This window comes from Vulpes lagopus, chromosome 12 (assembly GCF_018345385.1).
Source record: "Vulpes lagopus strain Blue_001 chromosome 12, ASM1834538v1, whole genome shotgun sequence".
Classification (NCBI taxonomy): domain Eukaryota; kingdom Metazoa; phylum Chordata; class Mammalia; order Carnivora; family Canidae; genus Vulpes; species Vulpes lagopus.
Genome location: NC_054835.1, coordinates 9,480,853 through 9,508,785, shown reverse-complemented (window position 1 = coordinate 9,508,785; position 27,933 = coordinate 9,480,853). Strand labels below are relative to the sequence as shown.

The 27,933-nt window shown below is 50.8% G+C and overlaps 1 protein-coding gene across 1 annotated transcript in view; it reads right to left on the bottom strand.

The window, feature by feature from the left end:
• CFAP77 (cilia and flagella associated protein 77) overlaps positions 1-27,933 on the bottom strand; it is a 133,114-nt gene that overhangs the window by 54,845 nt on the left and 50,336 nt on the right. Inside the window, exons 2-3 of the mRNA XM_041726762.1 lie at positions 2,578-2,677; positions 1,813-2,041 (exon numbers count right to left, since the gene is read on the bottom strand). Coding sequence (XP_041582696.1) covers positions 1,813-2,041; positions 2,578-2,677 — 329 coding nt within the window. The remainder of the gene's footprint in view (positions 1-1,812; positions 2,042-2,577; positions 2,678-27,933) is intronic.

Here is a 27,933-nt window from a genome sequence, read left to right as displayed (position 1 = left end):
TGAGCTGAACTCTGAAGAACAAGGAGGTTTTACTAGGTAGGGTCAAAAGGCAAGGGAAAAGCATGCAAAAGTATGGTGACTCACACTATGGAAAACACTGTGGAAGTTCCTCAAAAAAACTTAACCTAGGATCCCCTATGACCCAGCAATTGCACTAGTGGGCAGATGCCCAAAAGAATTGAAAGCAGGGACTCAAACATTTGCACACCCACGTTCATAGCAGCACTATTCACAATAGCTGAAAAGGTGGAAATAATGCAAATGTGCATTAATGGATAAATGGGTAAACAAAACGTGGTATATATGTACAATGGGATATTATTCAACCTTAAAAAGGAAGGCAATTCGGGTGCCCACTAAGACGCAGTGGTGGTTCACAGCAATGTGAATGTGCTTAATGCCAGGGAACTATACATTTAAAAATAGTAAAGCTTACCACGATAAAAGAAAAAAAGATTAGAAAAAAATAAAAATAAAGAAGGAACCACCAAATAAATATATAAACGAACAAATAAAGTATGGTGGCAGAGACTGAGGAAGTCACCTATCCAGGAACAGTGAGATGAGGGTGAGGGACAGATCGTCAGAGGCACTTGGACCAGGATACTGGCTTCTCAGTCTCGGGCATCTGGGGGTGCTTGGGGCAGCTGGCAGCCCCTGGCCATTTGGCCAGCTGCAAGTGCTTCTCTTTATTTGTACAGTTGAGGCACAAATATCAGGGATTTTTGTCCGATTTGGACTGTGACACAGAACAGGTTAGGAAGGCTTGCTGTATCGGATGTCTGATGTTTTTGTCTGCTGTTGTGTTCTGCTCTTCTCCTCCTGGAGTCAGAGCCCACATCTCTGCGTCTTTCCCACCACCAGCCCCTAAGATGGTAGACCCTGATTCCAACCCACCACCCCTTCCAAGAAGGGGCAGAAGATCAGGCCTGGCCGATCAGGGCATCAGGATCTCCTGGTCTTGGCAACTGGTTCAGAGGCAGACATGTCACCCAGGACTGACCAATCGGTACACTTCACAATCCCTATTCATGGTGGTTGGTTCAGGGATAGGCCAGGCTCTAAAGTTGGACCAAAGAATTTTAATCTCAAGGCTATTGAAGTTTCTGTGCTCTTCCCACCAAAAAATGGAACTGTTCCTGGTCATTCTGCTACATGAGGAAGAAGCTTGTCAGAGAATGAAGCCAGGACTGAGAAGCACAGCCACAACACGGAGAGACACACCAAACACTGATCATATCCCTTGATTACCTAGATCCAGCCATGCCTGAAACTGTACCCTTGAGCTTTTCAATCATATAAGCCAGTAAATCCCACTTAAAAACAACAAAAAGGGGATCCCTGGGTGGCGCAGCGGTTTGGCGCCTTCCTTTGGCCCAGGGCGCGATCCTGGAGACCCGGGATCGAATCCCACGTCGGGATCCCGGTGCATGGAGCCTGTTTCTCCTCCCTCTGCCTGTGTCTCTGCCTCTCTCTCTCTCTCTGTGACTATCATAAATAAAATAAAATAAAATTCTAAAAAAAAATAAAAATAAATAAAAATAAAAACAACAAAAACATCAAGGCAGTTTGAGTTGAGATTTGATTACATGCAACCACATTCTGCTTTTATAGAGTGTCATGCATTCATGTGTGCTGCTGTACCAATCACTGTGACCAAGGTTTGTGACACACACTGATCAAACAGGCCTGGAACTCTCGCCCCTTCCTGGAGTCAAAAATCATGCCTCACATTGTTTTCTGATGCAGTCACCTCTGGGCACCCTCCTGCCCCACGGCGAGGGATACAGCTTTGCGTGCCAGCTACCTTACCGTGCCCGGATCCCAAACGTCATATTTGGTGGGAGAGAGGGCAGTTCCTTCTTGACGTGCCGGTCATCCTGGTCACTGATACGCTTGTCGTTGAGCTGACGGTAGAGGAAATTCTCCCGAGCAGTTACCAGGCCGGCTTTCACAGCCCCACGGTTCATGGCTATGTAGTTCCGGGTCAGTTCGTGGGGGCAGGTGGGCTGCTGCTTAAACACGTTCCAGTGTCCGATGGCTAGGCGTGGGGAGAGACAGCACCACGGTGTGGCAGTCAGGGAAGGAAGCAGGTGGTGGCACCTGACTGAGGAGAACCGGGCATGCATACCTTCCCATGAGCCCAGAGCCTGCTACGGGGACAGCCCTGCTCGGCCTGCTGGGAAGGGAGGGGTCAGGATCCCCAGAGATCCCACAGGGCACCTGAGCATCTTTGGTGGAGCTGGGTCGGCCTGGCCTTTACCTCCTTGAGGCCATCAGAGGGTCGGGCCTGAGCCCCTTCTGTGCTCAAAGCTCACACGGGACGGAGCACAGTCCCTTGCCTGGGGACAAGGCTGGACACTGGCTGGGGCCCGTGCTATGTCCCTGCTTCCTTTCACCTGGGCCCTGCCTGGACCTCCCCATCTCGGCCAAGCCCTGACTGTGGTTTCTATCAGAATCATGCTGTGGGGCAGACACCGTGACTCTTTGGCTCTTTTCCCGGAGCGTGGCCTGCTGCTGAGTGGCCAGGCTGGGTTGAGAGCTCAATCCCCTGAGGTGCAGAGTCGGCTTGCTCACCTTCGGGGACGCCTCCATCCAGCCCCCGGATATAGAGTCCATAATTAAAGTCGATCCCAGGCAGACTACAGCTTCTTTCTCGGGGCTTCCCAAGTTCAGCCTGTTTGGGGAAAGATAGAGAGCAGGGGTGAGGAGTGGAATACTGGACCAACCACATGATACCAAATTCAGCAGTGGGAGTCATGGGACCTGCTCACTTTGCCACAGGCCCTGTGGGTGACTGCAGGGCTGCCAGGGTGTGGATGACTGAGCCTCCATGGAAGGGGCCACTTCTTCCCGCTGGAGAAGGCTGCTACGGTGCTCGTGCTGAGGGACAAGCGAGCAGAGTCAAGAGTCAAGTCAGGAGGACCCCTGAGGCCTTGAAAGAGGAGGCGCATTCATCCAGGGTAGGTGCATTCGGGGCCCAGCCCAGATCTGCCTGCCTGGAGCTGGAGGTGACTCACCTACGCAGATATGCTGGAAGGCCTGGTTCACAGAGATTCACCTGGAGGCCCCCTTGGGGTGGGGTGGGGGGCATCTTTCCTACCTGACTCTTCATTCCTACCAAACACGATGGCTTATATGGCGCTTACTGCAGCTCGTGAAGATGTGGATGGCTTCTCAAATCCTCACCTGCAGGTGGGGCTATGGCAACAAGGCCTGTATCACCTTTAGAGTGGCTAGATAGCTTTCCTCACTCTCTGGGTCTCTCTGTCTCTCTGTCTCTCTTTTTAAAAGAGTTTATTTATTTATGCATGAGAGACTCACAGAGAGAGGCAGAGACAGGCAGGAGGAGAAGCAGGCTCCCTGTGGGAAGCCCGATGCAGCACTCTATCCCAGGACCCCAGGATCACGACCTGAGTCAAAGGTAACAGGCACTGAGCGGGGCACTTGACGGGATGAGCACTGGGTGTTATACTATATGTTGACAAATTGAACACCAATAAAAAAATATACAAAAAAGAAAAAAAAGGCAGACACTCAACCACTGAGTCACCCAGGTGCCGCTCTCATTCCCGGTGTCTCTGGTGCACTCCTCCTTGCCCCCCAGGAGGGAGATGCAGGAACAAATGGCCCTATAACTGACCACGTGACTCCCCCATTTTATAGACAGGGGAGCGGATGCTTAGAGAGGCGGTGACCCACAGCTCCTAAGGGCTGGGCTGGGTTCCACACGGGGCTGGGTCGGGCCTCCAGCTGGGACTCCTAATCATTAGATTGCCCTGCAGCTCTTTAGCGGAGCAGCTTCCTGAGGTCAGAGGTCCTACTCCTCATGATGCTTAGAACATCTCCTCTCTGCTTCATGGAGCCTCTGTTGACTTCTGATCGTGTCCCAGATACAATGTTCAGCCCTTCCCCTGCGCCTCTCCTTGAGTCCCCACAGCTGCCCTGTGAGGCAGCCCCCCTTGCTAACCCCATTTCTCAGATGAGGAAGCTGATGCACAGACAAGTCAGGCAGTTGGCACAAGGCCACACAGTAGAAAGTGGCAGAGCTGGGACTTGAACACCAGCTGTCTGTCTCCAGCCCACGCTCAGATCCACTGGCTAAACGAATACCCATGAGCCACCCAAATGTCTGGATGATAAAATCCCACACAGCCAGAACCATGACTTCTATTGCCTTCCCCTTCCTGCTGGCACATTGCAGGTGCTCAATAAATGCCCAAGATTAAAAACCTCCTCCTCTGTGAAGCTCTCCCGGGTTGCCTTCAGTCCAGACTTTCCCTGTCATACGGCACCCTAGGGTGAGCTCTATCTACAGGACACTTTCAAAATTGCCCAGTAGTACCTCTGCAGCACAGAAGGGCTTTGGGTCTGTATATGACGCTCAGGGAAAGAGCCAGGCACCAAGGACCACGTACTGCATGACTTCCTTGACGTGAAATGTCTCAAGTAGCAAGTCCAAATGGACACAAGGTAGATTCGTGGTTGCTTCTGGCTGGGAGGGGGATGGGATTGGAATGTTTGGGGTGGGGAGTGATGGCTAAGACGTATCCCAAAATCGATGGTAGTGATGGTTGCATGAGTCTGGGAATAAGCGAAAAGCCACTGGATTGTACACTTTCTTTGTGTGAATTGTACACTGTGTGATTAAGTGTCAGTAAAGCCGTTAGAAATTACAAAGCAGTGTAATCAAGTCATTAACTGCATGATGATCAGCTTAACATGCCTCCCCCAGTAGAATGTACTCTCACTCTTCATTTATTTTAAGGTTAATTTTTTTAGGTTTTTTTGTTGTTGTTGTTGTTGTTTAAAGATAGACCTTTTTTTAAAAGATTTTATTTATTTATTTATTTGAGAGAGAGAGACAGAGACAGTGAGAGAGAGCACGAGCAGGAGGGAGAGGGAGAAGCAGGCTCTCCACAGAACAGGGAGCCAGACACGGAGCTCGATCCCAGGACCCCGAGATTATGACCTGAGCCCAAAGCAGACGCTTCAGCGACTGAGCCACCTGGGTGCCCCTGGACCTTGTTTTTTTTAGAGCAGTTTAATGTTCACAGCAAAAATGAGCAGAAGGTACAGAGATCACCCCTGTGTCCCCTGCCCCCTTATCCTCACCCCTCTTTCTCCCTGTGCCATTGAAAAGATGCAGGCAAGTAGGGGCTGAATGAATGAATGAATGAATGAAATGCCTTCTTGGAGACCCTATCACCCCTCTTCTACACATCGTTCTCCCTCTTCTTTCCCAACTCAAATCCCAGGAGGCCCCACTTCCCTCGAAAGGGATGGAGCCCTGGGTTCCAGGCAAGTGCACAGGGCCTGTGCTGGGTGGTTTGCCTTGAATTCCTTCTGAAAGACTCACTCTGAGCTGCAGACAAAGCTCTGGCTTCTCATTTGTTTTTGAAAATGATCTGGCCTCTCTGGTGACTGCAGGGGAAGTTAATTAAAATGTGACTTCTCCAGGAGAGGCTTCCCCCACCCCACCGCCTCCCTCAGGGCAGGTGCAGGTGGGCAGACTTCCAGTTGGCAGAGAAAGGACAGACAGACTCAGGAGCTGGCTGTTATGTTGGGGGTGGGGTGGGCGGGTAGGTGGAAAAGCACATGGGTGCCTATCTCTGCACTTTTTACCAACAGTTGACTGGAATCAACAACTGCCCAAATGCCTTGAAGCCTTAGGCTGCAAGAATCATCCCATGGGAGGATCACCCATTATTTCACTCCTCAAATATTTATTTTGTACCTACTCTGCACCCAGTCCTGTGTTGGGAGTTCTAGGGCAAACAAAACAGACACAAAGTCTTTGCCCTTATGAAATATATTGTTTTGCAAAAAGGACAACTGACCGAGTAACCCCATAGTCAAGTGCACTCAGGAGTTGGATTGGGGGAGCACGGATTGCCTCTAGCTCTAAAAATCTAAGTCCACAGTGAGAGAAGATGTTTGCAATACATATACCTGGCAAAGGAACCTTATCCATCGTATATAAAGAGCCGCTACAAATTAATAAGAAAAAAAGGCCGACAATCCTATAGAAGGATGAGCAAGAGACTTGAACAGGCACTTCATTAAGAGGATGTCCAAGTGGCCAAGATCCAGATTTCAAAGTTGTTTAATCTCTGAGCAATGCAAAGTAAAAACTCGGGCAGCCCTGGTGGCTCAGCAGTTTGGTGCCGCCTGCAGCCCAGGGTGTGATCCTGGAGACCGGGGATCGAGTCCCATGTCAGGCTCCCTGCATGGAGCCTGCTTCTCCCTCTGCCTGTGTCTCTGCCCCTCTCTCGCTGTCTCTATGAATAAATAAAATCTTAAAAAAAAAAAAAAAAGTAAAAACAACACTATTGGTGAGAATGTGGAGGAACCAGAACACAGATGCACCTCGTGGGAGGTATAAACAGCCACTGGGGCAAACTGTTTAGCGATATCTATTAAAGCTAAACATACGGCTACGGTATCCCAACAGTTCCCCCCAGACATGCACCAGAAATGAGTGCCCATGTTCAACAAAGACATGTCTGAGAATGCTCACAGCACCTCAACCCCTACTAGCCAGGTACTGGAAACGATCCAAATGGCCATTATAAGTGGTTAAAAAAAATTGTGACGTATTTGCTCCATAGAACGCCCCATAGCAGCAGTTCTCAATCAGGTTTGCCCTCCCAGAGGACACCTGGCCGTGTCAGACACATTCTGCCTTGTCACAACTTGGGAAGCGCACCCCCAGAGCTGTACTGCCTTCCATGGGGTGGGTGGAGGCCAGCTACTGCTAACCGTCCTACAAAGCACAACACAGGCCTCACCTCCAACAATGAAGAATTACCCAGCCCTGAATGCCAGTACTGCCCAGGCTGGGAAGTCCCACGCTACGGCAACAATTAAAAAAAAAAAAAAAATAGCCACACACAACCATACGGCAGCTCTCGCATGAAGTGCAGGGTGAGAGGAGCCAGACACGCAAGGGCCACGCAGAGGGGGCTCAAACCCCTGCAGGATGCCGGGAGTCCTTGGGGCAGGGGTGGCGGCTGAAAGCAGCTCGAGGGGGCTTCGGGGGTGCTGGTCCTACTGCCTCCTGACCTGACGTGGGTGCCCCGCAGGCCGTGCAGTCCTGCATGCAGGCCTCCTTCAGAACCCATTCATCTGTGATGTGGCCATGGCTACGGGTTGAAGGAGCACTGTGTTCTCGAGCACCATGGGGTACCCCCTCTTTGTGCAAGCACAGTGTAAGCACTGGCAGCAGTAGCACAAAAACAATTTGTCAAGTCCCAAAGGGCGCTCTGCTGTGTGCTTTTGCGATGGTGGGTTCGTGCCCGGAATTGCCTGAGTGTTGGTTTTGTCATATGCGCTAACTTTTCCAGGCAGCAGGATCAGCCGGCGGAATGAGGTAGGGCTCTCCAAGAGTTCAGCCGAGAAGGAGGTTCAGCCTTCCAGCCCCACAGCTGGGCTGGCTTCCCTCTTGGGCAGGTCACACCCCAGCATCCGAGAGGGTCACCTGTAGGACACCAAAGGATCCCCGGCCTGTCTCAAGCGCACCCCCAGAGCTGTGTGCAGAGCATCCCAGGCTAGTGCTGTGGGAGCGCTCCCTGACCTTTTCTGGGGTTCCACCCAGCCCCAAACTCTCCTGTGCTTGAAACTCCACCCTTGGCAGCTCAGGCCTTTAGGTCCAAAGGCCAGGTGCCTCGGGACCCCTGTGTTCACATGTGAATGCCCAGAGGAGCAGCGGACTCACCCATGACCAGCTCAGCTGACCAATGAGACAAGCTCCCCAGCCCACTTTGTGCCAACACCACTGACCACAGTGACCCCTGTTATCCTGGTGACCACGAGCCAGGCTCCTCAGCCTCCATCACCTCTGAGGCTTAAAATAACCCTGCAAAGTGGTCACCACTGGCCCAGCTTCTGGGGGAGAAACAGAGGCCCGGGCAACTGGAAGGCCTGGTCTGCTGCACAGCTAATGAGTGGCTGAGGCAGGATTTGAACCCACGCCTGACTCCATGTGGTCTTTGCTGCCTCTGAACTGCTCAGTTGGCATTTAGTATACCCATCATCTTAGCTCTGCAGGCAACATGCTGCTCGTGCAGAGTGGATGTGCCTTGGCCTCTGCACTGCCCCTCCCTCCGCACACACAGAGCATGCACTTCGGGAGCCTGATGCCCAGGAGGGCCCCAGGTAAAGTCCGCTGTTTTCACGAATAGCTTGGGGTTCTGGCAAGAGCTGCCCCTTCGGAAAACACTGTAGGCTGATGTGACATGGACACAGGACGGAAAGTCCTGACTGGGTCAGGGACAAGTATGCAGGAAAAAAAGAAAGATGTCGACCTTGGATTGGCATTTTGGAGAGAGTCAACCTGAAGAAGGTTCCAGTGGGTCAGCCAGGGAGAGCCAGAGAGCCAAGGGTTCTCCGAGGGGCTTCTTGGAAGCAGGAAGGAACATTGAGCCAGAGGTGTGAGGGCCTGGAGCCAATTCTGGGCCTCCTTTCCCAGCTGTCCACAAAGACCTTCTAGAAGCCTCCAGGGGAAAGCTGCTCAGTGGAGGGCTCTGCAGGTCTCTGGGCACCTCAGGGGAGCCACGTAAAGCCAGCTGAGGATCAACAAACAGGTGGTCAGAGCTCCTGACCCTGAACTTCCAGATGCAGGCAAGTGAGTCATGACAGACATCTGAGATCAGCTGCCATTGAAAGAGAAGGTGACTTCAGGTCTGATGTAGTAGTCACTGGCTTCGCCATGGCAACTCCAGTCTGATATCCATGAAACTGATGAGACTGGCCACAAATCTCCACTTTAATTGGCCACTCAGACCCCCACACTACCTGCCCCCACCAACCGCACCCCCCCGCCCCTGGCCCAGCCCAGAAAAGGATGAGGGGCAGCCCAGAGGCAACAGCTCTCAAGTTGGAATGTGCAAAGGTCCTGGGGCAGGTGACATGGCCGGGCTGTTGGGCCATGTGAAGGTTGTAATTACCTTCCCCACACGGGGATCCCTTGGAACCATCACCCTCTGTCTGCTGCAGAAGTGAAGAAAGAAACAAGGAAGAGAGCTAACATTTACTGAGCACCTCTTATGTGTGGGGCTCATGCGATCTGATCTTATTTAGTAAACCTTTCTACTGAGCACTTACTCCGTCCTGAGAAATTCTTGTGCTTCCCCCCTGAACCCTGCCAATCCCACCTGGAGGTAGTTTTCCCATTCTACAGATGGGAAACCTGAAGGTTCACACCTGGCCAAGGCCACCCAGGTAGTAAATGGAATAGCCAAGGTAGATAACTAAGCTCTCCCAGACATGCTGACCCCCCAGCAGAGCTCTGAGGGAGGTCACATCATCGCCAGTGGACAGATGGGGAAGTCAAGGCTCAGGAAGAGAAGGGATCCATGAATCCCTTTTAGCCCCCACGTGCAAGGCCCTCTGGCATTTCCCATGTCTGGTGGTGGAATTCTAAGGCGTCTCCTGCAAAATCCTCAAGGTCTTTTAAGAGGCATGACGCCTTAGCTTTGCACCGCAGGGAAGTGTGAACCGTAGGAAGCTGTTCAAATATGGCCCAGTAGCTGGGATCCCTCCTGGTGGTTGAGGTGCTTGAGTCAAGAGGTGTTGGAGGTGGGAGCAGAATCGGGGCTCTGCATCAGACCACCCGGCCCTCCTCAGCAGCATTCAAACTGTGCCTTTTTCTGAGTTTCCTCTGTCACAACGTGGCTTGGCTGGAATACAGCTCTGGGTGACAGCTGTCCCCATCAGCAGACAGCTTCATTAAACCTCATTAAGATGTCATCCCTCGCTGCCTTATTTCCCGTCTCTCAGCTCTAATTAAAACCAGCTCTCTCCCTGTCCCAGGGGTCTCCGGATTCTCTGGGCTCCTTCTGCACTGAAGCTCCCTCTGCCACTTGCATGAGAGACCAGGCTCTGGAAACAGGCCCCGGATTGGGCTGGCCAGGCAGGCCCTCACCCCCCACCCCCTCACGGAAGCCCCCTCGTAGCAGGCAGTGGTTGACATGAGGACCACGGGGGTTTTCCAGGGGCAAGTACAGATGGCGCTCCCCTCCAGCTGCTACCTTGCTCTGAAGTCACCTGAGGGTAAGAAAGACCACCCCCCTAGCCCTAGAGCCTCACCGAAGCCGGTGCTCGTGAAACAACTGCACAACATGCGAGCTGGCCTTGCAATTCAAGTCTAAGAATTTCCCACCCAATATGCTTCTGAAAATTTTTAACCAGCCCCTGTTTCCCAGCCAAGAGGTGAAAATGGGTGAAATCAGTTCACCTTTTATCTCTTGGTTGGCCCGGAACCAGATCTGACTCTAGATAAATGAACATTTCCAAGATGGGTTTCCAGTCTGGGAGCTCAGTGTGTGGGTTCTAGACTTACCTTAGATACTCACTCCATCCGGAGAAATCTCCGTAGAGGAATCCCTCCCTCTTCCTGGCAGCCACACAGAATGTAGTTCATTAACCCTCTAGCCCAGCGTCTGAACTAAATGAATGTTTGTCCGACAGTTGAAAAGCCTCCACTCACTTTCCTGCATCCTATTAAAGTGTAGTTACGTGAAATCCCACAGTTATTGCCTGGTAGTTATTAAATAAATATCTGTATATAGCTATACCCATGCATGCGAATGCACACACATACCATTGCGCTCATAGAGGGATAGTTCATTATTATAAAACAACTTAAGATCCTCGAATGAAAAGCACAATATAAATGCAAATTGTGATCCTGATTAGCATAGAGGATATTTATTTATTTCCATAATGAGAACCTCAGATAAACAATCATGTGAAATAAGGTGCATTATGCATCAAAGGACTCTGGCACCGTCTTAGAAGCCAGATTCTTTGAACCATGTGCATTGTGTGAGTGGCAGTTGAACACCGAATAATGATACTAAAAAGGCACACATGGGAAGACCACATCCATATATGATCAAAGGCATATAAAATAATGTCAAGTGAAAAAAAAAACACAGCAGGGTTCAGAATTTTACATATACTATGGTTACGAGTGTATAAAAAAAGCTTCATTGAAAAAAATACTGGAAGGAAACTTAATGTAACTGATTGTGTGAGGGTATGTGGTTAGGGATGGGGCCTTTGGAGAGGGTGCTGGGAGTTTACTTTTATAATTGAAAAAGTCGAATGGCAGAGTTAAAGCATAAGTTTCTATTTCCTATGCACCTGTCAAGGGCCACATTCACGGTTCTTCTCCTGTGTCAGTGTAATTGTGGGGGTTATAATGGGGCTCGAGCTGGCTGCTCCCCTGGTGGAGGGGAGGCCACAAGCCAGGGTGAGGATGCAGGAAGCCGGCTTATTAATGTCACACAGAACTGAGGCCCAGCTCTGCCATTGCCCGTGTGACCTTGGGCAAGTCACTTAAACTGTCTGGCCCCTGCTTCCGCACCTGTAAAACTTCCCAGGGCTGCACTGAGTGTTTAGTGGGATCTGGCCCTTGCTGTGGCTTCAGCCACTGCTGCGGTTAGAGTTGGTTTTACTAGAGCAACTCCCCAGCTCAGGCCAAGGGGAGTCTCAGGCAGCCGGACACCTCTCCAGGCCCCATGGCACCTGCCCGGCCACCCTGCTCTCACGGCCAGAGCTGCATGTGTTTTGCAGCCGACCTGCTTCCTCCATCTCCCTGGGGCGGCTCGGGCTCCCTTCTCCCTTCGTGCTGCGGGGACTGTTACTGCGACTGATGTATGGCCCTTGCAGTTGAGGCGGTCACGGTGACAGGGCCCCTGCGCTCCCTCCCCTCCCCCCGACAGCTTGAAACCAGGTCCTTCATTTGCATTTACATGATCTCGCTGTGCAGCTTATGAGATCGAGAGATTTATTTGCTACTTAGCTTGATGTTTGATTACACTCGGAGAAGGCGGTGAGCAGCAAAGTGCATGGATGCGTCTCTCGGAGCCTGCAGCCTCTGGGGGCCGGTAACTCAACAGCAGGTTTAGGCGGATGAGGGGGAAACGCGCAGCATTTTCAAAAGGCGAACGTGAGAGGCTGGGAGGAGAAACACCATGATCTCGATTTTTTTTTTTTTTTTTTAATGAAAGCAATAGAAACTGGCTACGATGTCATCTGAATTATGAACAGCCCCAAGCCACTCTCTGAGGTGGCTCATTGTCCTGGAGAACACACTCACAGAAAGTTTTCCTCCCCAACAAAAGCAGAGGCTCCTAAAAGAGAGGGTGCCCCCAAGGTAGGAAGGTGGCTAGGATGGCTTCTGCCCACTTGGCAGGGCTCCCAGACCTGAAAGTCAGGATTGACACTGGCGCTGCTAATTATACCCGTGTGGTCCGGACCCCGAGCTCCTCATCTGTAAAATGGAGCAAACGACCCCAGCTCTCTAGTCTACGGCTGAGATGAGTGAACAACCATGTGTTTGTGTTGACCACAAACCATGGTGACACAAAGCAGATGCCCAATAAACTGGCTGTTTAATGAAGAAACAAGGAATAAAGCTAAATGCTCTCATGGAGAGAAGTCCCTCACTGTCATGCTTTGCAGTCACATGTCACTTGTGTGTTTTGTGGGCGGTGCACGATGGGAACTGGCAGGCCCACTCCAGATGCCCACAGCTGGGGCAGACTCGAGGAAGGCAAGCTTGTTCTCATAGTAGTCTGAGCCCAGGCATAATGAGGAGTGGAGAGCTACCGCCACCAGCCTGTACCCTGTGACCTTCCAGATCCAAACAGAAATTGTTTGGAACGTTACAGAGACATTACCATTTGGCCATCTTGGGACCAAACCGCTTGGGTTAGGATTCTAGCTTCTCAACTCTGTGTGACTTTTGAGCAAGTCACTTAACCTCTGAGCCTATAAAATAGGTACAATGAGAGTACCTAGCTCATAGGGTTATTGGGGCATTTCATAATGCAGGGCAAGTTCTAAGCAGAGGTTCTTTTTTTTTTTTTAATTTATTCATGAGAGACACAGAGACAGAGAGAGAGAGAGAGAGAGAGGGAGAGAGAAAGAGAGAGGCTGAGACAATAGGCAGAGTTGAGAAGCAGGCTCCATGCAGGAAGCCCAATGCAGGACTCGATCCCAGGACCCTGGGATCAGCCCTGAGCCAAAGGCAGATGCTCAACTGCTGAGCCACCCAAGCAACCCCTGAGTTTTTTTTTTTTTTATGATAGTCACACACAGAGAGAGAGAGAGAGGCAGAGACACAGGCAGAGGGAGAAGCAGACTCCATGCACCGGGAGCCCGACGTGGAACTCGATCCCGGGTCTCCAGGATCGCGCCCTGGGCCAAAGGCAGGCGCTAAACCGCTGCGCCACCCAGGGATCCCCTGAGCAGAGGTTCTTAATAAAAAGTAGGCATACTAGCTAGTGGTATTCATGAGCCTTTCCACTATTCTGAATTATCAGCAACTCTGTCTGCATTTGTGTCCATAGAGAACGAGTCATAAGATTCATATGTCCATTTGATGGCTCTTCAGAAAGTTAAACAGAATTATCAGATGACCCAGCAATTCCACTCCTAGGTACATACCCAAGGACATTGAAAGCAGGTACTCAAGCTAATATATGTTCACAACAGCATTATTTACAGTTGCCAAAAGATGGAAACCAGCCAGAGGTCCATCAACCAATGAGTGGATAATAAAATGAGCTAGATCCATACAGTAAAATATTAGTCAGCCATAAAAAGGCATGGAGTCCTCATACATGCTACAGTGTGCTCAAACCTTGGAAGCATTACACTAAAGGAAACGAAGCCCCAAGACAAAAGCCACAGAGTGTGTGATTCCATCTATGTGAAATGTCCAGAACAGGCAAATCCACAGACAAAGAAGGTAGATTAGTGATTGCCCGAGAACAGGGCAAGAGGAGGATGGGAGTGACTGGTTAATGGGTATGGGATTTCCTTTTGCAGTCTTGCCACTAGACAGGCAGTTGTTGACATTGTGGATGTGCTACATAGCCCTGAATACATTTACAAATGACTAATGGTGAATTCTATGTAAATTTTGCCTCCATAAAAAGAAAAATTGATATGTCCACAGGAAAGATATGCCATGCTTCCCACCCAAGCAATTTAGGAAACTCTTCTCTCTCTTTGGGATGAGAAAGAAAAGAAATGCAAATATCTATCTCACCACGACACATTGGAAAGTTGGAAAACATCCTTCCATCTTAAGGAAGTAAGCCTGCGTGGCATGGGTATGTGGTGTCTCTGCCAGGACTCAAATATTTAAGCCAGGTCCCATGTGGTTTCGTTGCTCTGAGGTAGTCTGTATGGCAAAGCCGGTGAAGGCACATCTACGAGAGGCTTTTGAGAGCTTCACGAAGTAGTTGTTCCAAAGCAGGCCAAGGGCCAATGGAACTTGATGGATTTCACTTGACATTATGTACCATCTAATGGTGGAGAGGGAGTACTGGACCGTGCCAACGGAGACCTGGGAGCTGGTGCCTGACCACCTTGCCTGCTCCCCGTGGCCCCTGCCTCATCTATACTGAGAGACACTAGGAGATCAGTGACCTTCCCACCGAGTGCCACAAGTCCCCTGTGGCTCAGAGAGGAGCTCGGGGTACCTGAAGAGGAAAGGAGAGGTTCCCCAGTGTATGAAGCCCTCATCCTGAACCAGCCAGGCGGCCACTATCATCCAAGTTTTATTCACAGGGAGGTCTCCACATCAGATTTCTTTTGCAGAGCGGGCTCTAAGGCTTTCAGAAAAAAAAAAGGGACTCCTTCAGCGAGGCCATCTCGGGAGTCCTCACCAGGTCCACCTGGTGCAAGGCAGATGGGATCTGAATCCAGACTCTGATCCTTCTCACCAAGCGACTGTGTGACCCCTTGGAGTCTCAGTTTGCCATCATTCATGAAACAGGGATAACCATCCCCACCTTGAGTGGAGAGACCAGATTTAGAGAGATACCTGAGTCTGAAGCGTCAAGGGGTGAGAGGTGCGCAGTAGGTGTGCACCAGCTGGGATGGGCTCTTCCTTCCCCTTCTCCAGCGCACCACTGCCTCAGTAAAGGGAAGAAACACGTCTGTGCTGACTTTGATGTGGCGTCCAACAAGCAAAGGAGCACGCTTCCAGACTGCTGAGGAGTAAGGAATAGACCAGGAGCCACTCCGCCGACAGGGAGCCGTCAGCATGATGGATAAATGACATATTCATCTGGTTACTTGGTCACCTCAGCAGCCAAGGGTCAAAGGCAGAGGACCGCAGGACCACAGAACCAAGAAGGAGGCTCCCCACCAAAAAAAAAAAAAAAGAGAGAGAGAGAGAGAGAAGGAAGAAAAAGAAAAAGCAGAGAATGATCTATGTACTTTTCAAAACTTAAAACAGAAATCAAAGGAGAACTGAACTGTTTTAAGTTTTGACAGCTGCAAGGATCATTCTGTTTGGTTACTCTATTTATGTTTTCATTTTCTTTATAGATTCATTGAAAATCGCATCATGTAATAGGGAAGAAAAATGTTCAGTATTTCCCGCCCCCCCCCCCACATACACCCTTGTTCCTTCCCGAGAACAGATGAAAACGCCAGCTCCAGTGACTTCTGTTTTGATGTATATTTCATAATATCTCATTGATTGTAAGTTTTATTTCCATGTCAATAAAAAACTGGTATTGTAATAAATGAGAAGGAGTTTAACACAAAATGGCAGCTGACCTGTTAGCAGAGCATGTAGCAGAAACGGAGGAAGAGGCTCTAGGATGAAGCCTGTTAATAAGGATGGGTATTGATTGCAGTGTGGAGCCGGATGGCTGGGGGACAGGGCCCCACTGCTCCCCCCTCCGTGCAACTGTGGGCTTGTTTTCTGGTTGGCTCTGGGCCACTGCTCATACAAAGTGATGTGGGGACCCAAGCAATGCATCACCCCTCCAGCACGGGCAGTGGCGGCCACTTGCAGGGAGCAGGGCACAGTGCTCGGTACCTGGGAGCATACGGAGATGGATAATAATCTGGTTTGGGATGAAGGAGTGTCAGGGAGTGAGTGCAGGCATTTGGGCTGACCTCAAGAGGCACTGATGCACAAGCTGCAGGGGGTGCCTCTTGGACAGGACTGTACCCGAAGGAAATCCTTCACAGTGTGAGGCTGTCCAGAGGCTTATGGGGGAGGGACCACCATCCAGAAGGGGAGGAAAGCACAGGAGCCCAGGGTGGGGGGAGGCAATGGAGACGGGCTTCCGTGTCCAGGTGATGTGGCTCAGAACAGGGCAGGGCGCCTGGCTCTGCTGGCTCCACTGGGCGGCAGCAGTTTGGAGTCTTAAACATGGAACATGAGACTATTTGGGGTCTTATGAACTTAAGGCTCTATTTGATCAATGGCTAGCAGATGCTGGTGTCATTTAGAGGGCCATGCAGGGAATGCCTGGGTGGCTCAGCGGTTGAACATCTGCCTTTGGCTCAGGGCGTGATCCCAGTCCAGGGATTGAGTCCCGAATCTAGCTCTCTGTGAGGAGCCTGCTTCTCCCTTTGCCTGTGTCTCTGCCTCTCTCTGTGTGTGTGTCTCTCATGAATAAATAAATAAATAAACAAAATCTTTTTAAAAATTCTAAAAAAAAATTTTTTTAATTAGAGAGCTATGCAGGCCCTAAATGGCTAAAAATTTACAATCAATGAGATATTATGAAATATACATTTAGGCAGGCCCTAAATGGCTAAAAATCTGCTTGTTCGGGCTGTTTTTAAAACAAATGGGTATGTGAAGTGTTGGTGCCAATGGGCTTTTGAGCTGAGGAGTCTCAGCCTGCTATGAAGAAGTATACCTCCCAGGGACCCAGATCCACCATCAGTCACATCTCCATCATCCACTCCTGGGTCCCCACCAACTCCTAGCTTAACTGTCATGGCCTCAGAACTCTGCATCCCTGAGTCGAAGCCTCTGTGACATCTCACTTTCCTCCCTGGACCCACCTCACTGTAGCCAACCAATCATTTGGGTGGTAGTCTTGGCCACAGCTCACTCAACGGCACATCAGTGGCATGAGCACCAGGCAGCTCTGTTCCATTTACTACAGTGTCCCCAGCACTGGGCACACAGTAAATCTTTTTTTAAGAATTTATTTATGTATTAATGAGAGACACAGAGAGAGAGGCAGGGACATAGGCAAAAGGGAGAAGCTGGCTCCCTGCAGGAAGCCCAATGCAAGACTTGATCCCAGGACCCTGGGATCATGACCTGAGCTGAAGGCAGATGCTCAACTGCTGAGCCACCCAGGTGTTCCCACAGTAGGTCTTCAACGAACACTTCAGGACTGTTCACATGACTAAGTATCAATGAGTTGTGCAGGCGGCTGCTGTTCTGGAAGTTCATGGAAAGATTGCTCCTCCCAGGCCTGACTTGTCAGTATGGCATCTGTTCCCAGATTCTCCAGGGAGTTGAGCTCTGAGGGCAAAAAGTGGAAAAGACCAGCCCTGCCCCGCAGTGGGCCCCATGGAAAGGTCACAGTTCCTGCAGTTGGTGAGAACACCAGAGCCTGGGCAGTTTCCCACTTGTGATAATGACAGGAGGTGGGGGAGGCTGAGGGCTAAAGAGAGGGTCAGTCCAGGAGGGCAGCCCAGAGGAGGTTCCCTCTCCCCTGCTCTGGCTTCAGGGATCCCATCGATAGAGTGAGAGGGCAGATGAGCTGATTTCTAGGACTTCCTCCAGCTCTGCCTTTCTCTCTCCAGAGCATGCCTGGATCCCCGTCACCCCGATCCACATCATCCAGGTCTTTGGTTCAGGAAGGCAGAGCAGCCAGCAGGAAAGCTGCAGAGCTAGCGTGATCTGGGCCCAGTGTGGACGCTCCTGTTTGTTAGCTCATGCCTGGGCGAGGAGAGAGGCCTCAGCGCCCCTCACGCAGTAAGCTCAGGGAACAGGGACGAGTGGCACTAATTAGAGAGACCTGATGGCACCTGTCCCACTTCCACATGCTGCCCAGGGCTCACACCACCCACCTGCCCTCAACCCGAGTGACCAACGTGAAGCCAACGGGGCCACCCTGGGACAGGACTGCGCTGGCTTCTCCAGCACACACGGCAGCCACTCTGAGAACCTTCCCTGGTTTGTGGGAAGCCTTCTTAGATGCTGAGCTGCACTGCGGGCAATGGATGGAGGGCGTGTGAGCAACATGGGAATGAAGGCCCTGGATCCGCCAAACCCAGGCCTGCAGGTGAACATTGCAGATGCCCCGGCTCCAGCCCCTCGCTTGGGAGGAGGAAATGAGTGATGGGAAAAGAGATCCAAGCTCCCCTGAAGGCGCCTGCTGATCGATATTAACGGAGGATGAGGGCCGTGCTATAAATGATTTAATGGGTGGCTTCTCACACACGATAGGGCTGAATAACTCAGGTAAAGATTTCAAATATATGGCATAATTGCTACATGTGAAATCTGTTTGTACTTAGCTTTTAGTCTGGGAAATTACCAAGCTCTGTGCTGCTCCGACAATTAATCATTAAAGAATTAAGAGGGAGAATACTCATTATTGTAAAAGACTCCGGCGATGGTCTTGATCCAACTTATAAAATAGACAGATTTGGTGCAACTGAATAATTTTCCTCTTCTCTGAACAAAATCAGGAATGCTAGTCATACTCCCTGGCTGGAGTGAATGCTTACAAACTCGTACAGACCAGCCTATAATTACCAAAATAGAAAAAGAACAGCATTTTGTAATGAATGACAAGCTGCTGAGCGGAAATCTAATTTGGTCTAATTAAGCAGCCTTTTGTGAGGATTTGTCTTTAGATGAAAAGAGGGAGCGGAGGAGATCTAAATGCAAATGAACTCCATCATTTTGGTGTTAAAGGGCCAGGCCCAGACCTCTCTTCCTCAGACGATGACTTCTCTCCTTGTCACCCAAGCCCACGAGCACCCCACCTGCCTTGTCCCTCGTCCCTCATATCTTTCCAAACAGGACACCTCGAGAACTCTCAGGGAGCTTTTGCTTGTTCAAGAGCAAATTTTCTTTTGCCCAAAGTAATAAAAGTCAATGGAGTTGTGCTGATTAGAGGAGTCTAATCTGCTGTTCTCCAAGGGGGCACTTTCTGAAGCCCGGAGGGTGGAAAGCACACCCAGTGCCATCAGCAGCACGGAGCGACTCGCGGGGGAAGCACCCCTGCATGGGCCGGAGTGCCCCCCAGGTCAGCCACCTCACAGGCTCGGTCAGCTCGGTGGACTCTGTTTGGCCCACAGAGGTAAGAAGGTGCACCTTGTCTCTCCGCCTCATGCCAGGTCTTCAGGGATGAGCAGAGGCCAAAAGTGTGGCTGCCATTTGTGGGGGTTCCCAAGACCGTCTCCAGCTCAGACACTCACCAGAAGGAACCACCGATCTCAGAAAAGCCACTGTTCTCACGGTCACAGTTTATGGACACAGACTGAACCAGCAGGTGAGGTAGGAGCCAGCAGTATTCTCCTCTGCCCCCCCGGAGTTGTGTGGATATCATTTACTCCTCCCAGCTTGGAGGTGTGACCATCCTTACAGAGCATCGCCTACCAAGGAAGCTCCCCAAGCCTCTGTGTCCAGAGTTTTACTGGGAGCTGGTCACAGAGACAGGCTGATCACTGGGATGGCTCATCTTAGTCTCCAGCCCTTCCAGAGCTCCATGACGCCGTGTGGCCCGAGGCCCCCACCAGAAGTCACACTGTTAGCATGGACCCACTGGCTCAGCCCAACCTCAGCTAAGCCAGACGTTCTCATGAGGAAGGACATTCCAAGGGCTGAGAGCTTAGAGGTTTGCCTCCAAGGAGCCGGGGCCTCATCCTTTCTTTGGAACTTGAGAGGGTAGGGACATCCCCAACCTGCTGGGTTAACCCTTTACTGCCCAGCGGTGATACCCTCCTCACAGCCACTGCCTGTGGAAGGGGCAGAGTGGTAAGACCTGACCAGGGTGGGTGGATGAGAAGAGAAAAACAGAATACACCGCCTTACTCTGCCGCCACAATCTCCCATCTCCGCTCTCCAACTTGTGTTCAAAGGAATTGCAAACGTCTTGGCTTCTTTATGGTTCCAAGAGGAGCAGGTTGAATGAGGGAGAGGCAGGAGGCCATGGCAGGTCCCTCCATATGACCACAGGTTCAGACCAAGAATGCCCCTGAGACTGCCAGTGTGAGTCAGTGGCCCCTGCTTCTCTGCACCCCAGACGCCTGCCCTGGCATTCAGGTTGCCCAAGGTGGGGAAGCCAGGAGGGACCAAGCAGAATGCAGGGTGAGCGAGCACAGAGCATCCTGGGGGGAGACACAGGAGATGGGGAGACAAAGGAAACGGGGAGACACAGAAGACACGAACTCCTTCCTGTGTTGAGTGCTGTTACGGGTGCTGGTTTCAGACCCCCAAATTCATATGTTGAAGCCTAATCCCTAGGGTGATGGCTTTTGCAGGTGGGGCCTTTGGGAGGTGATTAGGTCATGAGGGCAGAGTCCCCCTGAATAGGATCAGCGCCCTTCTAAGAAAAGGCCGGAAGGTTAGCTTGCTCCTTTTCCATGTGTGTGGCCACAAGGAGAAGCCAGCCAGCCGTGAACCCCGGGAAGAAGGCATTCCCCAAGAACCCAATTGTGCTGGCACTCTGACCTGGGAAAAATAAATGTTTATTGCTTAAGGGCCCCCTCTCCACACCCCAGGTAGTCTGTGGCAATTTGTGACAGCAGCCCAAGCTGGCTCAGACAAGCACACACAGCTCCTGGAAGTCAAGCAAGTACTCTGTGCCCCATGTCTTGGTCAGGGAAGCGCTTGACACCCAGGGACCCTCAGTGACTGTCTCTGACCTGACCTCTCATTGAGAACTGTGCCCCCACCTCTCCTCATCTCCACCCCCCTTAGTGTTCCTCCACAGCACTTATCAACCGTGTATTTTACTGATGAATTGTGCTCACCAACTGTCTCTTCCCCGTAACAAATGAGCTTGCAGGGGTCATTCTGCTACTGCTGTTCAAGGCTCTATCTCCAGTGCCTAGAATAGTTATGGGCATATCGTAGGTGCTCAAATCTTTGTCGAAGGATAGATGGATGAATGAATGAATTCTCACTGTATCCTACAAAGCAGGTCTGTGCTTATCCCAGTGACACAGATTAGTGCTCAGCGGTGACATGCACACCCAGGCCCACCCAGCTAATGGCCAGGGGCTGGGAGGCTGGGAGGCCAGGGATGCCTGACTCTGGCCTCCCTCCTGCTAAGGCCTCTACTGTGTACTGCAGCCTCTTCACCAGCCTGCAGCACAGACACAACAGTCAGCTTGGTAGGAAGTGGGCACAAGAGACTGCTCGTGTCTCCAGCTGTCCCTGGGGCCTGCAGTCAGTGTCACAGCCTGGACAGGTCAGGAAGCCCTCCATTGCCCTCAGACATCTATTGGTTTTCTGGGGCTGCTGCAACAAATTGCCGCAAACTTGGTGGCTTAAAAACCACAGAAATTTGCTTTCACCCAGTTCTGGGAGCTACAAGTCCGAAATCAAGGTGTCAGCAGAATTGCTTCCTTCCAGGGGCACTCAGAAAAATGTGCTCTGTGTCCCTCTCCGAGCTTCTGGTGGCCCCAGCAATCCTTGGCAGACCCTGGCTTGCAGGGGTCTCCCTCCACCCTCTGCCCCCAAGTCACTGGGCCTCTTCCTCCTATGTGTTTGTGCTTCAAACCTCCCCCCCACACTTTCCCTTACAAAGACACTGGTCATTAGAACTGGGGCTCACCCAAAATCCAGGAAGATATCATCTTGAGATCCTTAACTCAATGATATCTGCAAAGACCCTATTTCCAAATAAGTTCCCATTCACAGGTACTGGGGATTAGGACTATGACAAATCCTTTTGGGGGACACATTCGGCCCTCCACACCCTCCAACGATATGGCACAGCAATGCCACCCACAGACAAGCATGGGGCGGGGCATGGGGGCACCTATCAATGCACAGCCCTGATCAAACAGATGTCAGGGAACCACCTCGGTGCCAAGCAGTATATCAGGATAAGCCAGACCCCATCTTCTGGGGCTGACGTGTGTGTGACCCTTATTACAGCTCACGGGGAGACAGGAGCTCAAATAGGTAGATAAGCAAGGTTCTAGGGGCCCAGAAGCTGAAAGAAGTGCACCACCCACCCTCCCAGGATGCTGTGGGATCATGTGGGGAAGATTTCCCAGAGCACGTGGTATGTGAAGTAGGAGTGAAGGGAGAAGTGGGTTTTTCTAGTGGTAACATGCCAGGGGCCTTCCTGGAAGCATGTAGCCACGGAGACCACGTGGAGGGTAGGACACACAGAATCCCGTGGCACATCGGCATCATAAGTACATCCGGCTGTGGGGGTGCTGAGGAGGGATCAGGCTTGTCTACCCGCCAGCTAAGGGGCAGACTTCCCAGGAGAGGCAGCATTTCAGGACTGGGAAAGCTGACCAACAGGATACGGGTGGCATCTCACAGCGTGTGCCCAGGCAGTGGCCTGTACAGTTGCGGGTCAGTGGTCGTGGGACGATCAGCAAACAGCAGTTAGGAGAGTCAGACTGGTAGCACAGCAGAGCCTGGGAGGCAGGGGGTCCCCAGGAGTCTGGCTTGATGCTCCAGTGGGGGGACAATAAGAGTCTGAATTGAGAGGCACGTGGTCAGTGCAGGACATCTGAGCTGGTCAGTCTCGAGAATCTCCAAAGGTGACTCAGTGCAGAGAAAGCTGCAGGCTGATGTCACGTGGCCTCTTTATTTTTCCTGCCCGTAACCTATCCCCTTCTCCCTGCCCAGCTCCCCAGGAGCTCTCCTTAGCCCCGGGGCATTCAGGACTGGTGAGCACTAGGGACATTTGGAGAAGATTCTCTGCTCTGCCCCACAGCGGGCCTCCTCCCCACCCCAGTGTCCCCTTGGCAGTGAGACTGGAGCCCTCCTGCGTCCTGTGACATTCCCCGCTGCAGACCAGGTTTAGAGTCAGGCCTCACTGGTGCACGTGACCCTTAAAGAACAATAATTAAATATTTGCTCTTGCCCAGATTTTTTTCATTCCTCGTGATGCATGATGTCCAGACTGGGCTCTCCCAGCTACCCGGGGAATCTGTTCTTTTCAGAATGTCAGAAAAGCCTCATTTTAAAGAATGGGGAACAAACTTCAAAGGAGAGTCCCAGCCTTTGCTGGAAAGCTTCAAATGCCATCCCTGCCCCCTCGAAGACCTAAGACTCCGTTAATGCTGCCGGCATGTAGGAAAAGTCTTTTTGTACAGAAATGTCAACCCCTTTCCAACAATAAAATGGTTAAAAGTTTTCCTCTTAAATGATGTGCTTCCTCAATGTAAAACAATCTCAGAAGGACAGAGCATCTTTACTATTCTACACCCCAGAATTCCCCTAAGAAATCAAATATAATCCTCTTTAAGAAGCTTTAAATAATTTTGAGCTTTCTTATTGACTTATTAAAAAGCAGCTTAAAACACGCCTTCAATGCAATCCTTTTACAAGGGTCAGGGATATAAAATTTGAAGAAATATAATTAGTAGATCAGTTGGAAAGGCATAAGCAGTCAGATCCAATTTTGACTATTTCAGAGAAACACCCCCAACCAGCCTGCCCTGGGACGAGGGTGCCATTTCTCCTGCCTTTGTCCTTTATCCTTGCATGAATCATCATGAATTTCGAAATTCCCTAATGATTCTCTGCCCAGAGGAATCTGCTGCCACAAACCTACTCACGTTTCCCCTGGCAGCCCATTCCCGGCAGCTCGTAGTTGTCTGTGAGCTTTCCTCTGGTCCTAATGACTGAACTTTTCAGAAACCCCTTTGTTAAGAGCTTCAAAGGGCTTAGAACATTCCCACGGTGGCCTTTGATCCCTGGCATCCTTGAGCAATAGGAACCCGGCTCAGCAAGCGCACTTTGAACCACCACGTTCTTCGCAGGCCACTGGAGCCATGCTCCTTCCTGGGATGAATGGAGCCAGTCACAGTTCGATAATTCTCATGTTTGAGCGAATGAATGGACAGGTGAGCGAACGAAAGCCTAAAGCCTTCCTGAGTGTATGATTGTCCAGCAGAAAGTCACACAGATGGGAACTAGGAAAATTCGACTTTTCCTGGGGAAGGCATCTGCTGGACCACATGTATTCCCTATTTAAATAAAAAGAGATAATCTATCTTAAAAGGCACAACACAGTTCATTTTTAGAGCCAAGCAAGAGTTTTGTCAAATGCAAATCCTTACAAGAGCCAATCCCCAATTCTAAAAACGAACTCTGACACACGCAGGCACCCCAACCACGACTCCAGGGCAGGTGATGGACTCAGGTTTATCAGAGGAGGAACCGACATGATCAGTGGGACCCTCTGAACCTGGATCTTCAGCGCCAGCTCCTGTGGCAGCTGGGAGCCACGCACCAGGGCCGGGAAAGCTCCCTGGATGTGTCCACGGGCTGTCCAGTTTTCACACATTGGGTTTGGCCTGGAAGGGCTCTCTCTAGACACAAGTTGTCATCCTGACCTGCATGCAGTTTGGAAGTTTAATGTGTAGGCTAGGAGCCACGGCTGCCTGGTGAAATCCAAGCTCTGTTGCTTCCCAGCTGAGAGACCTTGAGCACACGAATGCCCCCCTCTTTTTTTTCAAAGATTCCATTTTTATTTATTTGACAGAGAGATAGAGCCAGAGAGCACAAGCAGGGGAAATGGCAGGGGGAGAGGGAGAAGCAGGTCTCCCGCTGAGTGGGGAGACTGACACAGGACTCGATCCCAGGACCCAGGATCATGACCCGAGCCAATGTCAGACACTCAACTGACTGAGTCACCCAGGCGCCCCGACTGCCCCCCTCTTTGCTTCAAAGTTCCCAGTTAGAAAGTGGGGATGCAGATAGGAACTTCCTCGGAGGGTGGTTATGAGCATCCGAGAAGAGAACACAAAGCGGCTGGTGGTATGGGTGCAAACCCAGAAAACACTAGCAATCTCATGCAGCTCAGTCCCATTGGTAACTTGCCCAGTGTCTGCACCCACCAAAGCCTCGGGAGAAGGGAGCCGGTATGGCTATGCTCGTGTTCCCATCTGCCGTGCTTGGTCCAAGTACCCACCAAAGGGCCGGTCACATCGCCGCCCTGAGCAGCCTGGCATTTCCATCCTACAGTAAGGAACCTTGCAAATAACTTCCAAAATAACTAGCCCAGGGATCCCTGGGTGGCGCAGCGGTTTGGCGCCTGCCTTTGGCCCAGGGCGCGATCCTGGAGACCCGGGATCGAATCCCACGTCGGGCTCTCGGTGCATGGAGCCTGCTTCTCCCTCCGCCTGTGTCTCTGCCTCTCTCTCTCTCTCTCTGTGACTATCATAAATAAATAAAAATTAAAAAAAAAAAAACAAAAACAAAATAACTAGCCCATATTGACAGACAATCTACTATCAGGTGTGTGCCAGGCATTGTGCTCCGTGCTGGGTGTACTGAAATGAGAGACACAATTCTCGGTGCCCCCAAAACTTATAATTTTCTGGGGTACAGAAAGAAGGAAACAGCTGGGAATGGGGCAGAGTCATGGGAGCCGTTGCAGGGATCTGTTTGGGTGCCGGGCTCCAAGGCCAGATTTAGCAAAACAAAACAAAAAAAACAAGCCATCTACCTAAATTCAAATTTCAGATAAACAATGAAAAAAATTTTAGTAGAAATGTGTCCCAATTATTACATGGGACATACTTATTATTTATTCATTGTTTATCACAGATTCAAATGTGACTGAACAGCCTGTATTTTATCTGGCAGCCCTCGCTGGGTAGAAATGACATGAAGGGAGCCCTAGTTCACCCTGAGGGGAGGGCCAGAGGCTGTGGGCATCCTCACGAGTAGTCATTCAGAAGCTAGTAATGACCCCCGGCACATCACCAAGCGATCGGGGTACACGTTTGTCTTAGACTGTCAGGCTGCTTTAACAGAATACATCAGACCTTTACTTTCACAGTTCTGGAAGCTGGTGAGTCCAAGATCAAGACACCAGCACTTTGGCTGGGTTAAGAACCCTCTGTGGTTGCATACAGCTCACTTCTTGCCATGTCTTCACATGGCAGCAAGAGGGTGAGGGAGCTCTCTGAGGTCCGTTTTATAAGGGCACAAATCCCGACAATGAGGGCTCCTCCTTCATGATGAATCACCTCTCAAGGAGCCCCTCTTCCTAATACTATCACCTTGTGGGGTAGGATTTCAACATATGAATTTGGGAGAACAAACACAGTCCGCTGTAGCATATCTTTCAGGTAAAAATCATGCTCCCCCTAAAACAGAATGACCTGAGGTCGACTGGGCTTCCCAGCACCAACCTTCCTGTTTATGGCACAATGTCAACGTGTTCCAGAGTAGAAGCAACATGCAATTTTGAAAAGCAGCTTTAGACATCTGTGCAGGAACTGAGGGCATGGTCGTTGACTTGGGGTGGTTGTGGGGTCTATAGAAAGTGATTGAAAGGAGAGAGCGAGCAGATCTCATTTCAGGGGCCCAAGAGTACTGTGGGCAGATGGGGCGCTCCAGGATGACATCAACACTTTCTGCTCGGGGACTCTGTCACCTGCCATAGAGTTCCAGGGAGCTGGGCTTGTGGCCACCTCCTCTAGATCATTTTCTGGGAGCCCCTCCAGCTTCTCCATCTTGTTCAGCATCATTTCCTGCTGGGTTTGGGGTCACAGATGTCAGGGTTGCATGCACGCTTCAAGGGCCACGGCTTTCCTAACAAATTATAGTGCTTCCTGGAACCTCTGAATCTTGGATGCAAGGCCGGCTCATCCATCAGGCCTGGGACACAGTGACCAGGGCCCACAGGACTTAGAGGGGCCTGCAAAAATGTTTTAATTTCTTTCCCAAGCAGAAGAAAAGAAACATATCCAACTATAAGATAAAATTTTCTTTTTTTTAAAGGTTCATGACAGCAGAAGTGCCCCAAGCGCATGGCTGGGGAAATGGTCCCAGTTTCTTTCTCAGGAAGGAGTAAGCATCTGGATCTCAGGGCATTGCTGCCCAGGGGGCAGCACACATTCCTGCAGAAAGAACACACAGAGAAAGCAGGAAACTGACTCCACCTCCTTCCACCACCAAGCCTCTATGTGGGTGCTGAGGGGGGTCCAGGCTCTGCAATCTTCTAGACCTGCGTTCTAATCCTGCCTACACTGCCTACCAGCTGTGAAGCCTGGAATAAGGGGGGTCCTCGCTGAGCCTTGGCTCCTGCGGCCATAAAATGGGGACAGCAACACCACTTACCACCAAGGGCCGCTCTGATGACCAGGCAGGCATAAAGCACTCAGTATGAGGCTCAGCACCTCGTTAGTGCTCACCAAAGGGTAGCTGTTATTCCTGTGACTATTGCACACTGAAATGTCATCGAAAAGAAAAGAAACGATGGCGCAACTGGTAGGAGGGAACCAAATGCCAAGTTCCTGACATTGACGCATTATCAGTTATCTGAGATGTCACCACCAGGGGAGGCTAGGGAAAGGGACCTAAGGACCCCTCTGTACTGTTTTTGCAACTTTCTATGGGTTGATAATTATTTTGAAATTAAAAGTAAAAAGAAAAGAAAAGAAAAGATGGGGCCAAAGAAATGCCCTTCGTAAATAAAGAATATGAATGCCAACAAAGGGTGAATGGACTTCGTGAATAACTCTCATTTTCTGGGAAACTCTGAGGAGCTCGTGTGTCCCCTCACGTCCCCCCCCCCCCCCCACTGCCCCTGTTCAGCTGCTGTGGTCTTTTCCTTCATTATGCCAGTGCCTCAGAAGTAAACCTCTCTAATTTTCTACACCACAGCTATTTATTTAAATGCTAACTCGCATTATGAAGTGATAATCCACACGCGCAGGAGATAATTTATGAAGCATTTAAATTAAGAGGAGCAGCTAATTGGGAGCATGTGTCTTATAAGCCTCGCTAACACCAGGAAACTACAAATTAGGGGGGAAATGGAAGATATTTTTATCTTGCTTTTATCTTCTTTTGGAAGGCACTTGGAGGAAAAATCTCCCTGTGATACACATGACAGTCCCCCAGCCCCTCTGGAGGCCGGTGTCTCTGCCCTGGCTCTCACCTGGCTGTTCACAGAGATCCCCTGCCACCCAGGCAAGCAG